Consider the following 13,991-nt stretch of genomic DNA (forward strand, 5'->3'; position numbering starts at 1 on the left):
GGATTGGCCACTGTTGGAAACAGAATGCTGGGCTTGATGGACCCTTGGTCTGACCCAGTATGGCATTTCTTATGTTCTTATGCATTAAACTTGACCACTATTAGCTTTTTACAGGAATATTGGCAGGCTGATGTCAGCATGGAGATATATAAGGCGTGACCTCAGGAGCCTGTTGATTTCTGTCTTCATCTTCTGGTTGACGTACATAATCCACTGGTCTGAACTGGTCTAACTGTATTAAAGGAAAGGAAATAATCAGGAAAGAAGTAATTTCACCTTCCCGAACACACATGCACATGAGAAATCAGACTTTGTAGAAAACCTTATTAACTAAACACAAATATAGTTTTAGTTTGTGCTTTAGTATCTTTGGATGTATTTGCACCCTATATTTTTCAGCACCTCTCTCGCTCCCTTTCCAGTTCGACATCATTCAGCAGATGTCTTGGTTTATTTATGTTTGTTAGAAATCTGGGTGGCTCCCCATATGCTGCCTTCACACCCAGTATAGGTACTTGGTGTGATACATATAAGTTTTTTTTTTTTTTTTTTTTTAGATTTTATGAATGTTTACTATCAGATCCGATCCAACCAGCTTGATCGATCTATCAAGGGGCTGAAAGAACATTTTCGTAAGAACAGCTCGTCCTTGGGGGTCCCCTACTCTCCTGCTGTTCAAAACAAGCGGAAAGACACACCCACCAAGAAGCCACCTAAGAGGCCAGGTCAGTATTTGCTCCCGTCAAGTTCTCTGGAAACCTTGGGACAGGTGACGTCCTGTTAAAGGTAGTTTCTGTCTTGGGAGAAGTTAATTCTGTGATCCTGTAGATAGGTTTAAAGGCATGGATCTCCTGGGGAGAGGGATGATGATCTAATTGTAATACAGTAATAAGTAAGAATGGGAAGGGGGGACTGGTAGCAGAATAACTCTTCCTGTGTTAGAATTGCTTGGGTTTCAATAGCTCAGGTGTAAAAAAAACCAGTTGCAGAATGCATTCTTTAAGTAGTCAGGCTGCGTGCCTCTTCCTGGCCCCGGTATACACAGATGAGATCACCTGTCCATTCCAAAGGATATGTTTTCTGTAGTGACTTCCGTAAATTCACAAGACTAGGCCAGCCACTCTCTGACAGCTCTCCATGAAGAGTCACTTCCTGACCATCGACAACCTCCATGCCCACAGCCCTTCAACAGAGGGCAAGTACAGTGCTTCCAGCAGGCCCAGCTGCCAGTAGCACACAGTCACTCCCAGCCCTGTGGAGCAGACCAGGCTTAAGAGTTCCATACTGTATTCTTAATTTTCTTTTTTAGGTTTATTCAGAATATATTAATAGAAAATTAGTCTCCAAAAACATAATTCTTTATATGGAGGACAAAAGGTTTGGGGAAATAACGAATGGAAGGAGATGTAGATTTGGTGATTAATGTTTTTATCTCTCTGTTTCTATAATTCCTGTGTGAATGACAGTCTACATCCCAGGTAACCCTATTCCTTCCGGCTTGCTCATTCCATGTTGGTCATTGTGCACAGATAAATCTTCTTGGATCTTTGCGTGTGTGCTGGGATATTCTGCACTCTGAAATCTTTTGGAGAGGATCCTGACTAATGCTAAGGACCCAGTCTGCAAATTTGTTCACACACACAAACACCTCTACCTTCTTATAACTTAAGGGAGATAATTTTTAAACCCCTTGTGATCTCACCCCTGCCCCCTTTGCAGCACAGGTAAAAGTACTTGTACTATAAAGGAGGAGTACTGTCTCTTGAAAATTGACCCCTAAGTGACAGAGCTTTACGATCAAACTCCCACTGGGATATCTTGCAACCTGTATGCCCAGATTAATAAGGGTTTTCCCCACAGTTATTGGGGCACATATTCTGCTTTTCAGTAATTCTCACTTTATGAAATCGGGGTATTGCAACCCCAGCTTGAATACATCTCAGATAGCAAACACTTCCATAGAATCTTTTATTACATTATGCATTATTATTAATATTCTCATGATTTGTATATAGCACATTCCAAATGTACACAGTGCTGTACAGCGACATTTTGTGCAGTATGCTCTCAGTTCATGAACATTAGTAGCTACTGCTGTGGTCATTTTGACTTTCTGTGTTTGACCGTCTTCCCTCTGTTCCCAGCCTTGAAAGTACTCATGCAAGTCAGCCCTTGGCACTCCTTTCTTGTTCCCTGTACGTACCTGGATCAGTCCAGACAGTGGTTATGTCCCCAATCCAGCAGATGGAGTCAGCACAAGCTTTGAGGGGGCGTATCCATATATACTACTACCCCCTCTGCTGGAGTCCAGTATCTTCTGACTCCAGCAGATGCGAGTAGGGGAATCAGGCTTCCCCTCCTTTTCCTTCACTTTCTTGCTTGATTATGGCTTGTTGTTGTCTTTTTCTGTGGATCAAGTTTGTATCAAGTTTGTATTAAGTTTAAAAAAAAAAAAAAGGCAGAGTTCTTTCAACTTCTGGGGAGTGGCTTATCTTCCTTGTCTCTTCTCTGCGGCCTTGCTGTTTATTTCTCGTTGCAGCCAGGGGTAAGTTTGTTTTTCCTTTGTAGTTTTTTCCTTTACAGCTCAGCCCCCGGTGCCCGCGAAAGCCGGTGGAGCCGGCCTCTTCGCTCTTTACTCCCTCACCCGCGGCCATTTTACAGCTCCTCATGGGCTGCTGAGCCATTTAGGGAAAGATGTCTGGGGCGGGTCGTGTGGCCAGGAAGGCCCCCCCCACGGCACCCTCCTCTATTTTCAGACAGCGGGCAGTGCGGGCCGACCGGGCCCCCCCGCAGCGGCGCCTTTGTGCGCGTGGCCCCCCCCGTGGCTTTTTCTTTTCTCCTGCAGCGATCCCGATGCCGCGGCCGTCCCGCTGTGCGGCCTGCGGAGACCCGGGGTCCCGGATTTCCCGGGAGGGCATCTGTGCACGATGCCTTCCCGGGGGGGAAGGTACCTCACAGTCCCTGACTGATTTCTCTTTTTTGCCTGGGTGGTGCGGGCCGGCCACTCCGCCATTTTTGGTGGGAACGGCGGCCATTTTACATTCTGAGCGCCCTGAGGCGCAGGCCACGAGGGGGAACGGATCCCTGGAGGCCACGAGGGAGAACGGATCCCTGGAGGACTCTACCAGCGGGGGTGTTCCCCCGATTTTGGTGCAGGAACCAAGCACCCAGAGCCAGGGAGCAGGAACCACGCCGCCCCCGAAGCGCACCCGAGCAGGCCGGGGTTCTCTCCGGAGTTTATCTTGCTCATGCATACCGCTTATCTGCAGGGGCTGGAAGCACCTGTGGGACCCCCCCCCCCCCTCCTAAGATCCCTCGGATGTCGCCCTCGACGCCGGCCCCCCCCGACCCTCCGGGAGTGGGGGCCTCCCGCCTTCCTACCCGGGTCCGATCCACGCCCGCGGCAGTGGGGGCGGTGCCAGACCCAGCGGGACATGGACTTGACCTCCCGGACGGGGGACAAGGGGACGGCACACAGGAGGGGGATGATCCGCGTACCCTACGCCTCTTCCAGAGGGAAGAGCTGGACGACCTCATCCCGCAGATCATCCAAGAATTAGATTTGGATCCGCCACCAGACCCGCCTGCCCCAGTAGCTCCCGCTGTCATCACTTCTTCAAGGAAGGGAGATCCTGTCCTGGCGGCACTCCGGCCGAGGGCTCGGGCTTTTCCCATTCATGACTCGTTTTACAACTTCTCACCAGGGAATGGGACACCCCGGAGGCCTCCCTGAAGAGCAGCCGGGCTATGGAAAAGCTGTACCCGCTCCCCGAAGATTTTCTGGACCTCATCAAGGTCCCAAAGGTGGACTCCGCAGTGTCGGCGGTCACGAAGAGGACGACTATCCCAGTGACGGGAGGTGCGGCGTTGCGGGACACACAGGATCGTAAGTTGGAAGTTTTCCTTAAGCGGGTTTTCGAGGTCTCCGCTCTGGGTATGCGGGCGGTGATGTGCAGTTCGCTTGCCCAGCGGGCTAGTCTCCTTTGGGTGCAACAACTCCTCACGTCTCAGAACCTGCCGTCCGATGAGGCTGCCCAGGCAGATCGGCTAGAAGCCGCAGTGGCGTATGGGGCGGACGCCTCGTACGACCTTTTTCGGGTCCTCGCAAGATCCATGGTTTCGGTAGTGGCAGCACGACGACTACTGTGGCTACGCAATTGGGCGTCTGATACGTCCTCTAAGTCCAGTCTGGGCTCTCTTCCCTTCAGGGGCAAGTTCCTCTTCGGGGAGGATTTGGACTAGATCATCAAGTCCCTGGGGGAGAACGCTGTTCATCGGCTGCCGGAGGATAGGTTTCGACCATCCAGAGCGTTTTCTTCTTCTCGGACCAGAGCCAGAGCGCAACGGCGCTACAGGGGCTACAGACAGACGGGCTCCCGGCCATCCGCCCCCAGGTCTCAGCCCTGGTTGCGCGCCTTCTGCGGGCATCGGCCCGCACGCACTACTCCCGGAACCGGGAACCCCTATACCAAGTCTTCACAATGATGCCAGTCTCGCCCACTCCCCTGTCCCCAGGATTGGGGACCGACTAACGTATTTCTAAGCGGAGTGGGCACGGATCACCTCGGACCAGTGGGTCCTGGATACCATAAAACACGGCTACGCATTGGAATTTGTCCGCCCCCCGCAGGGAAGGTTCATCTTTTCCCCCTGTGGCTCGGACCTCAAGAGAGGAGCGGTGCAGCTGACTCTGGACAGACTCCGGGAGATAGGCGCTACTGCGCCCGTGCCCTTCGGAGAGGTGGGCTCGGGCCACTATTCCATCTATTTCGTCGTACCAAAGAAGGACGGTTCCTTCCGGCCTATCCTAGTCCTCAAGGAAGTCAACAAATCCCTTCGAGTCGTTCGGTTCCGCATGGAAACGCTCCGGTCAGTGATTGCGGCGGTGCATCGGGGGGAGTTCCTCGCCTCCCTGGACTTAACGGAGGCCTACCTGCACATTCCCATCCGCCCGGACCACCACAGTTTCCTTCGTTTCAAAATTCTGGACCAGCATTTTCAGTTCACGGCTCTCGCGTTTGGATTGGCGCCGGCGCTGCACACCTTCACCAAGATCATGGTAGTTGTGGCGGCAGCTCTCCGGAAGGAGGGCATCCTGGTTCATCCTTATCTGGACGATTGGCTCCTCCGGGCGAAGTCATTCGATCATGGACGCTCAGCGGTGACTCGAGTAGTACGGTTTCTACATTCCCTGGGATGGGTAGTGAACTTCTCCAAGAGCTCCCTCATGCCCTCGCAACGCTTGGGTTTTTTTTTGGGGGCAACTTTCGACACCCTACTGGGCAAAGTTTTTCTGCGCCAGGACAAAGCTCAATCCTTGCGGGATCACACACGACGGTTCTCTGCGTTACCAGAGCCCACCTCCTGGGACTACCTGCAACTCCTGGGAGTGATGGGGTCCACCATCGACCTTGTACCTTGGGCTTTTGCGCACCTCAGGACCTTACAGTGGGCGCTCTTCTCCCGTTGGAAACCAGTATTGCAGGACTATCAGATGATTCTCCCGCTCCCACAGAATGCCAGGGACAGTCTGGGCTGGTGGTTGGATCCGCCGAACCTGGCCCGTGGCATGTCCCTCGATCTGCCAAATTGGGTGGTGGTGACCACCTATGCCAGTCTAGCAGGCTGGGGTGCAGTCTGCGATCGAAGCGCCACGCAGGGGACGTGGTCCACGGTGGAGGCGAAGTGGTCAATCAACCGTCTGGAAACCAGAGCGGTCCGGCTAGCTCTGCGACATTTCCTCCTGCTTCTTCGGAACCGAGAAGTCAGAATCCTATCGGACAACGCTACCACCATGGTCTACATCAACCGACAAGGAGGCACGCGCAGCCCGCAGGTCGCGCTCGAGGCGGCGCTGCTGATGCAATGGACGGAGCGTCATCTCGTCCGGCTAGCGGCCTCGCACGTCGCCGGTGTGGACAACGTCCAGGCGGACTTCCTCAGTCGTCAACTGCTGGACCCGGAGAGTGGTCTCTCTCCGACAAAGCAATGCAACTTCTCGTCCATCGGTGGGGGGCCCCCCACTTGGATCTGATGGCGTCCGCTCTCAACGCCAAGGCTCCACGCTTCTTCAGTCGCCGGAGAGAGCGCGGAGGGAGTGGATGCCCTGTCCTCCCGTGGCCGCCATATCTTTCTTTTCCACCATGGCCCCTGGTGGGCAGGATGCTCCGCAGAATAGAAAGCCATCAGGGGACCGTGGTTTTCGTCACCCCAGAATGGCCCAGGCGACCCTGGTTTGCGGACCTGCTACAGCTGGTGATCGACGGGCCAATCAGGCTGGGGCACCTCCCCCAGCTCCTACATCAGGGCCCGGTATTTTTCGAGCAGGCAGAATTCTTCTGTCTTGCAGCCTGGCTTTTGAGAGGCGCCGCCTCCGGCGTCGGGGCTACCTGGAGGCGGTAGTATCCACGCTATTGCGGGCACGAAAGACATCAGCCTATGTTCGAGTCTGGAAGGTGTTCGAGCTGTGGTGTACCAGCCAGGCCACGAGACCCGCTAAGGCTTCTGTACCTCAGATCCTTCAGTTTCTACAGGCGGGGGTGGAAAAAGGGCTCACCTATAATTCACTACGGGTTCAGGTGGCCGCCCTTGGTTCGCTGTTGAGCGATGGGGGCTCTCTTCTACAGCATCCTGACATTGCTCGTTTTCTCAAGGGTGTCAAGCATATGCGTCCTCCGTTACGGGACCCTTGTCCCTCCTGGAGTCTTAACCTTGTGCTTTGCTCCCTGTCGGGACCACCGTTCGAGCCGCTGTGCAGCGCAACGATAAAGGATCTCACTCTCAAGACTGTATTTCTTGTGACCATCTGTTCCGCTCGACGCATCTCGGAGATGCAGGCTCTGTTGTGTAGAGAGCCCTATCTCCGTTTCTCCGACTCTGGAGTTTCGCTTCGCACCGTTCCCTCCTTCCTTCCGAAGGTGGTTTCTGCATTCCATGTGAACCAGACGGTGGAGTTGCTGTCCTTCTCTTCCTCAGAGCCGAAGTCTCTCCGTCTCTTGAATGTCAAGCGCACTCTGCGCCTCTATCTGGAGGCTACAAATGAGTTCCGAACCTCTGACCATCTCTTTGTACTCTGGGCCGGTCCTAAGAAGGGGTCTCAGGCCTCGAAGACTACCATTGCCAGATTGCTGAAGGCCGGCATTGCTGCTTCCTACATTGGGGCGGGTCGGACTCCCCCACCCGGAATCGTAGCGCATTCTACACGTTCTCAGGTGGCTTCCTGGGCGGAGGTTCGCTCGGTATCCTCGCAGGAAATTTGTAGGGCAGCCACCTGGAAATCGTTACACACGTTCTCGAGGCACTATCGTCTGCACCTCGCCTCTTCGGTCTCTGGACACTTTGGCGAGCAGGTTCTCCGAGCAGGCCTCGCAGGACCCCACCCGATTTAGGGAAGCTTGGGTACATCCCACTGTCTGGACTGATCCAGGTACGTACAGGGAAAAAAAAATTATTATTTACCTGCTAATTTTCGTTCCTGTAGTACCATGGATCAGTCCAGACGCCCACCGCGTTTGGGTTCTTGATCCTGCTCAGCTCTGCGCTGCTTCTTGCTCGCAGTGTTCTGAGTCTTCACAGTTGTTTCTTTTCGCTGTTTTTCACAGCTCCCTACAAGTTGGTAGGATGTTTGCAGTTACTTGTTGCGGTTACAATTGTTTTCATTATCTGTTTCCACAAACTTGATCCTTCGGGGGTTTCTACTCGGGCTTTGATATACTCGATACTGAACTCCTGCAGAGGGGGTAGTAGTATATATGGATACACCCCCTCAAAGCTTGTGCTGACTCCATCTGCTGGATTGGGGACATAACCACTGTCTGGACTGATCCATGGTACTACAGGAACGAAAATTAGCAGGTAAATAATAATTTTCTTTTCTCAGTGCTGGGAACTTGTCTCAAGGAAGGTTCAAGTCATTTTATCTTGCATCTGAGAGGTGTGACGGTTGCATCAACATTTTGAAATAATCTGTTGCAAATTACTTTCCAACACCTGTTTTGGAAATGGTAGCTTTTATGCCTTTCCTACCCCTTCCTCCCCCTCCCCACAAGTTGCTTTGCTCTGTTGAGGTAACCTCACTAAATGCAAGCCTGACAGTGATGCAGTCCTCCCGCTGGAGGCATTGCAGTAAAACTGATGTGTGGTTTTTTTTTTTGGGACACCTTCCTCAGGTATTTGGGCCCAGAACCACATTTCTGAGCTGTTTCACTAACATGAATCAGCTTGTCCAGATTCCCTTTGTCTCCTCTCAAAATCAAGCCCTCTGACGCTGAGGAGCTTTCAGGAAGAACCCTGGGAGCATCTGATGCTGTGTGCACACTCACTCTAATCCAGTTTCATTGAAAAAGATTTTGCCTGACACCCATCCTCTAAACCATTTTTCACTTCCTCACTCATATGAGGTATTTATTTTCAAAACTGCATGGCCTGCAGTTAGAACAGAGTTCCTTGGAGAGAAAGTTATGTGCAATGACCTCAAGTACTTCCCCATATTCCACACTACACCCACCAAGCACCAAACCAGGACTATCCCAGCGCAGCATGCCGGCTCCAGAAGTATACGAATTGTGCTGTGGCTTTAAAAACATGCAAAGCAAGCTGCGAGGAGCCACAAAACTGTGAGACCACTGGGAAGGTATCGGAGGGGTGGTGGGTCCCAGGCCAGGGTTAAGTCCAGAATTCAGTTTTTGTTTGCAGTATAACTTTTTTTTTTCTTTAATGTTTATGTGGCATGAATTACTCTGGCATTGGCTCTTACAGCCGTTCTTTTCTGCCTCTCCCCCCCCCCCCCAAACTCTTGCAGTCACCTCTTGTTGTCCTGAATTAGAATTACGAAGCAAGTGAGTTTATGTACAGAGCAGCTCCTATGCTTGGAACTCAGTGTCATATTATTCAGCCAGTTGAAATGTACATCCTGGCTGGCCAGTGGTTAAGATTTAAGCATCCTGTGTCTCCCAGTAATCTTAGAGAGTGTTTCCTGCATGGTTGTGCAGTACTGGAATTGTCTATGCCAGGTTGTGTGAGCTATCTTGCCTCGTTCTGGGAATGTTTGAATGTTTTAAGCCAGTGAGAACTTCACCTGGTTAAGTCCTAAAAGAATTTAACAGCTAATGCTAATTCTTGCCCTCACAAACCACTGAGATCTAATTGATGAGGGTTTGATTCCCCAGGATATGGAATTTGGCCATTTTCCAGGGAGATGGGACATGGAGAAATAGATCAAGCAATAGGAAAAAATGATTATAATCCACCATCTTCTCCTTGGAGCCACATGTTCCTTGGCTCTTAACCTCCTTACACCATTATAATACCCTGTTATAGAAAATGCCTATGTTTGGACACCAATAGATAGGGCTCCCCTGGATATTAACATTTCTTCTGCGTGCTGCAGTACTGCTCGATGTTCACTGACCCTGTCTAGTACCTCTTTTCTGTCAGAGACTGCCACGTCCAAGCTCAAAGAGAACTTAGTAGAAAGGCTAATTGGAAGAGATACTCCTACTTCTGAGACTGTATCCTTATGGGGGTAATCTTCTGACTGTCTGCACTGGGACATAGAGTGCATGCACACTTTAATCACAGGCTTTGCACCAGTTCTCAAAGCGAAAGCATGTGTGAGCTTTCACTTTCAGACTTTCTTATCAGTCATGCCGGAGCAGTTTAGACAAGTGGGTTATGTCCTCCTGCCAGCAGATGGAGACAGAGGAAAAAAAAAGATGATTTCTGACCCCCCCCTAATAAAGGTCTGATGCACTGTCAAGACATGTGGATTGGTGCTGCAGGTACAAGTTGGCTGCTCTTGGGAAGACTAGGCCCAGGTTCCCGGTGGAGCATAGGCTGAGTCTTAGGGTGTTCCGAGTGATCTGTCTTCCCTCTTGGGAACTAACTCAGATGGGTCTGAGTTCCCACACCAAAGGGTCAATCACCAGGTGATCCCCAGTGACTTTGTTTTCTTGGTGGCTCCAGCAGAAGAAACTAGTGACAGGACTTCTAGGGCAACAATCTTCAGGCTGATTTCCCTGGTAGAGTGGGATCCTACTAAGAAGGGGGAAAAAAAAAAAAGGCTTGCAGCACAGCCTCTTTTCTGGACTGCCTCCTGGTCTCCTGTGGTGCTGTGCCAGATTTGGACTCTGTCAGGGGGTTGGAGGTGATATCTCTACCCTCTCCCTCCCTCCACTGGCTTCTGTTTTTTTCCATGGGGGAGAAAAAAGGGAGATGTGAAGCACCAGAGGTAAGTCATGGTGTCTCAGCATGGCAGCCGGTGGGATCTCCTCAGTGTGGGACATCTGATTCTAGCCTTAAGGTAGCCGAGGCTATGAGGGATCTATATTCCCTATCCAGGGAAGCAAAGAATAGGGATTTAGATCACCAGGGAGGAGAGGAAGGAGTTGGCCACATTTTTTAAATCAACAGTTGGTGGAGAATATCAAAATGTTTAGGGCTTCCCATGAGAGAAAGTTTGAATCTCTGCTTAAACAATCTGGTTTTTTTTTTTTCTGTAGTCTGTCTCCCCAGGCTGCTATTTGCAATAGCTTTTGAGTTAGATCCTCCTGCTTTGGGTTCAGCATCCCTCAGAGGAGGCCTTAATGACCCTTCCCGCAGGGTGTGAGGTCTCTGATCTTCCTACACAGTTACCAATAGCTCCTGGGTGGATTCACATATGGTGAGTCTTGCATGGTGGAAGTAAGTGATGCTGGGAGCTCCTTTTGTTCAGATCTCCCCATCTGGCCTGGTCAAAACTAGTTTAAGATGGGACCACAGAATTTATGGCCTTGTCTCTCTTTGAATGCATATCCAGCGCAGCTCACTGCTTCAACGGCAGGGGGAAATGAAGAAATATGATTTACATCCAGACAACATCTAACAAGGCATTAATCTGAGCAGTATGAGTATACAAACATTGGGGTAACTCGCTCGATACGATGGTTACTACCCTCAAACATTAAGCCTTATACTTCACTTTGATGCAGCTCCAACACTACTCTCTGCATCCGTGGCGGGGGTGGAAGGAAATTAGAATAAAAAAGTTATCAATAAGGGCCCTGAACTCAGCGGTGGGAGTAACAGATAAGTATGAGAAAATAAGTGTGAAAGCTTGCTGGGCAGACTGGATGGGCCTATTGGTCTTCTTCTGCCGTCGTTTCTATGTCTCTTGGGAGCTCCCTCACAGAGTGACAGTGATTGCAATCTCAACCTTGTTGTACAGTTTGTCTTCTCTGAGAAAACTGTCTTGTGGAGTGGTCCTGGAAGTTTAGGGACCAAAGTTCAGAGGCCAGCTAGGAATGCTTATTGGAAACTTCTGCCCTCTCTCCCCCAACCAAGACCAGTCGTGTCCTGAGGCTGTTTCAGAGGCTACAAGCAATCTGCTCAGGCAGCTCTCTTCCTTGGAAGTATTCCAGGACAATAATTTGGCTACAGCAGTCCTCTCGTTGTTGTGTTCCTTCTCAGAAACACTTGGAGTCTTCTGCACTGGGTGGTGGAACACCACTTGGGAGACTTCTGGTTCCTTTAAGTGTAGGCCACGTAGGATGGTTGGTCAGTCACAAATTTTGAGGCTCTGTCTCTTCCTTGAAAAGAGATGGGGGGCATAGTACTAATTATTTCAGGTCTCCAGGTAGAGGTGATGAATTCTCCTATTCTTTCTTTCTTTATTTACATAGTTTTATATTCCCCCTCATAATATAGTCAGTATACATAAAATAACATAAACAATTGTAATACAATAAAACAATTTAAAACATATAGCATTTTAATTAAAAGCCATGTTAAAAAGCAAAGTTTTAAGCTGCTTTCAAAATATTCTCACATCAGGCTCACTGCGTAACTGCTCCAGTAATCTGTTCCATGATGTAGGAATGATAAATGAAAATGCTCTTTTCTGCATCGTTTTTAATCTATATTTTTATTTGAAGGAATACACAATAGGCTAGCATCTCCAGACCTCAAAGTATGTGTAGGTACATAATAATCAATTTTTGCTTTTAAGGCACCATGTTGGTTATGTAATAGCTTATGTATCATAAATATCAATTTAAATTGAACTCTAAAATGTAATGGCAGCCAATGTAATTCTTGTGGTCCCCATGGAGAACGGCAGATCTTTTCTTACGTGATTCTCCACATAGATACATAGGGGCTTCCCTCTTCTCCCTTCAAAAAGTTGCTACCAGATATTTTTCAAACGCATTAGCCTGGATCCCTCACAGGCAGTTATGAGGCTTTCCTCTTGTTTGCTAACCAGGACTCAAGGAGTAATAAAGGCCTCCCTATACATGGAGGGAATCATTTTCCTCCTTTAGTCAGACATTTGATTATTCAGGTTGAGGTGGAGCAGGAAAGCCCAGGATTGTTCAGGTGTGGAAACTCTTTGCTGACTAATGATTATCTTGAATAGCAATTAATCTTTCCCAGTCTCTAGAGTATAGGGAAGTCCTCACTTCTCCAAAGAAGAAAGTGATCTGGCTTTGGATATGATGGGCTCAAAGCCTCACTCCTGCTGTGCAATTCTACCATTTCTATATCTGTCCCTCTGCTTCAGGACAATGAACCTAAACATAGTACCTTAGGTACAGACTCTTGTGCATCTCACTCAATTTGCTCTCCTCTCAGGGTGATATTCAGTAGCCCAGTGTCACAAGACTATTTTTTCCCTCTCTCTAAAGAGGTTATAAGTAGCCTGAGCAGGTGATTTTTTTTTCAGTTGCTTCCTGCAGGGAATGAATCTTGAGTCTCTCTTATAGTTCTTTCATGTCATAGACATGAGCCTTATAGGTTGAGAGGGGAGTTATGATCCGGGGCAGCTGAAGTATGGACAAGAATTCTTAGGCTGAGGGCCAGAGCCAGCCATCTAGCATTCCAGAAATCCTGGCTTCTAGCTCAGAAGAAGGCAGCCCATGCGGTAGCAGTTAATTTTAATGGATTAGTTCCCTGTACGTACCAGGATCAGTCCAGACACCTGGGTTGTGACTCCGCACCAGCAGATGGAGACAGAGCAAAACTTGTCGGGCACCCCTACATATAGTAAGGCGCCACCCACAGCTCGTCAGTCTTACTCTGTCTCCAGCAGATGGGGCAGGTCCACCCACAGTCTCTGGTGATCCTGGTTAGTGGTTAGCTAGTCAGGGGAGTTTAAAAAAAAAAAAATAAAATAAAAATTAATTTAATCCTTTAGGAGAGAGGTGTTTATTTTAGGTGAGAGGTGTTTATTTTAGTGTTCAGCTCGGGGTCCTGGAAGCCTCCCAGGGGGGTCGCGAGGTTCTGAGGGGACCACCCCCCCTGGTTGAGGCCGCTGCTGGGGTTGAGGACCCAGCCTATCTGGCAGCAGCGTCGGGGGTGACACCGGGGAGCCCGGTTCACTCACCCCCGCTGAAGAAGAAGAAGGATCAGGACCAGGGCCAGCGGCAGGTTGTAAAAAAAAAACAAAAAAACTGTGTTAGTTTTATTTTCTTGTGCGGCGGCCCGTCCTCACTCGGAGTTCGTCGGGGGGGGGGGGGGGGGGGACGGGACGCCGTTGTTCTTTGTGTTCGCCGCCTATTTTCGCCGTTTTTTGTTTGAAATTCATTTGCTTTCTCCCGGCCGCGGGCGGTAGCAGGCAGGAGCATGCCGCGAGGGGCCTCTTGCCGCGCGTGCGGCTCGGCGCGCTCGCGAGTCTCGCGATCGGGCATCTGTTCTCATTGTGTTTCGGGCGGTGAGGGACCGTCCGAGGGCGGTCGGGGGGCCCGACCCCGGCCGCCGCGATCGCCGCTGCGCGATTCAGCGGCCGCAGATGACAGTGCTGCTCCGTTCCCGCTGAGCGCGGGAACGGCGGCCATCTTGGCATCGGTCCGCGATGCCGCGAGGAAAGCTGCGGGAGAGGCCATTTTGCCTCCCGCGCTTTCTCCACAGCAGCGAGCCCCCGGGGGGGCCCAGATTCGCCGGACTGTCAGAGCCAGGAGGAGGCTCCATGGATTCCGAGGCCTCCTTTTTCTTCACGTTTTGCAGGCTTGCTGCATTAA

The 13,991-nt window shown here is 50.5% G+C and overlaps 1 protein-coding gene across 9 annotated transcripts in view; it reads left to right on the plus strand.

Annotated features, from left to right (window-relative positions):
• Window positions 1–13,991, plus strand: part of EXOC7 (exocyst complex component 7) — a 135,679-nt gene that overhangs the window by 46,354 nt on the left and 75,334 nt on the right. For 6 of the 9 annotated variants that reach the window (XM_029600453.1, XM_029600456.1, XM_029600454.1 and 3 more), the window contains exon 6: window positions 558–725. In XM_029600453.1, the coding sequence (XP_029456313.1) occupies window positions 558–725 (168 nt within the window). Of the gene's footprint in view, window positions 1–557; window positions 726–1,466; window positions 1,479–13,991 lie in introns of all 9 variants that reach the window. The other 3 variants (XM_029600452.1, XM_029600455.1, XM_029600459.1) reach the window with 1 other exon arrangement.

This window comes from Rhinatrema bivittatum, chromosome 4, assembly GCF_901001135.1.
Source record: "Rhinatrema bivittatum chromosome 4, aRhiBiv1.1, whole genome shotgun sequence".
NCBI classification, from domain to species: domain Eukaryota; kingdom Metazoa; phylum Chordata; class Amphibia; order Gymnophiona; family Rhinatrematidae; genus Rhinatrema; species Rhinatrema bivittatum.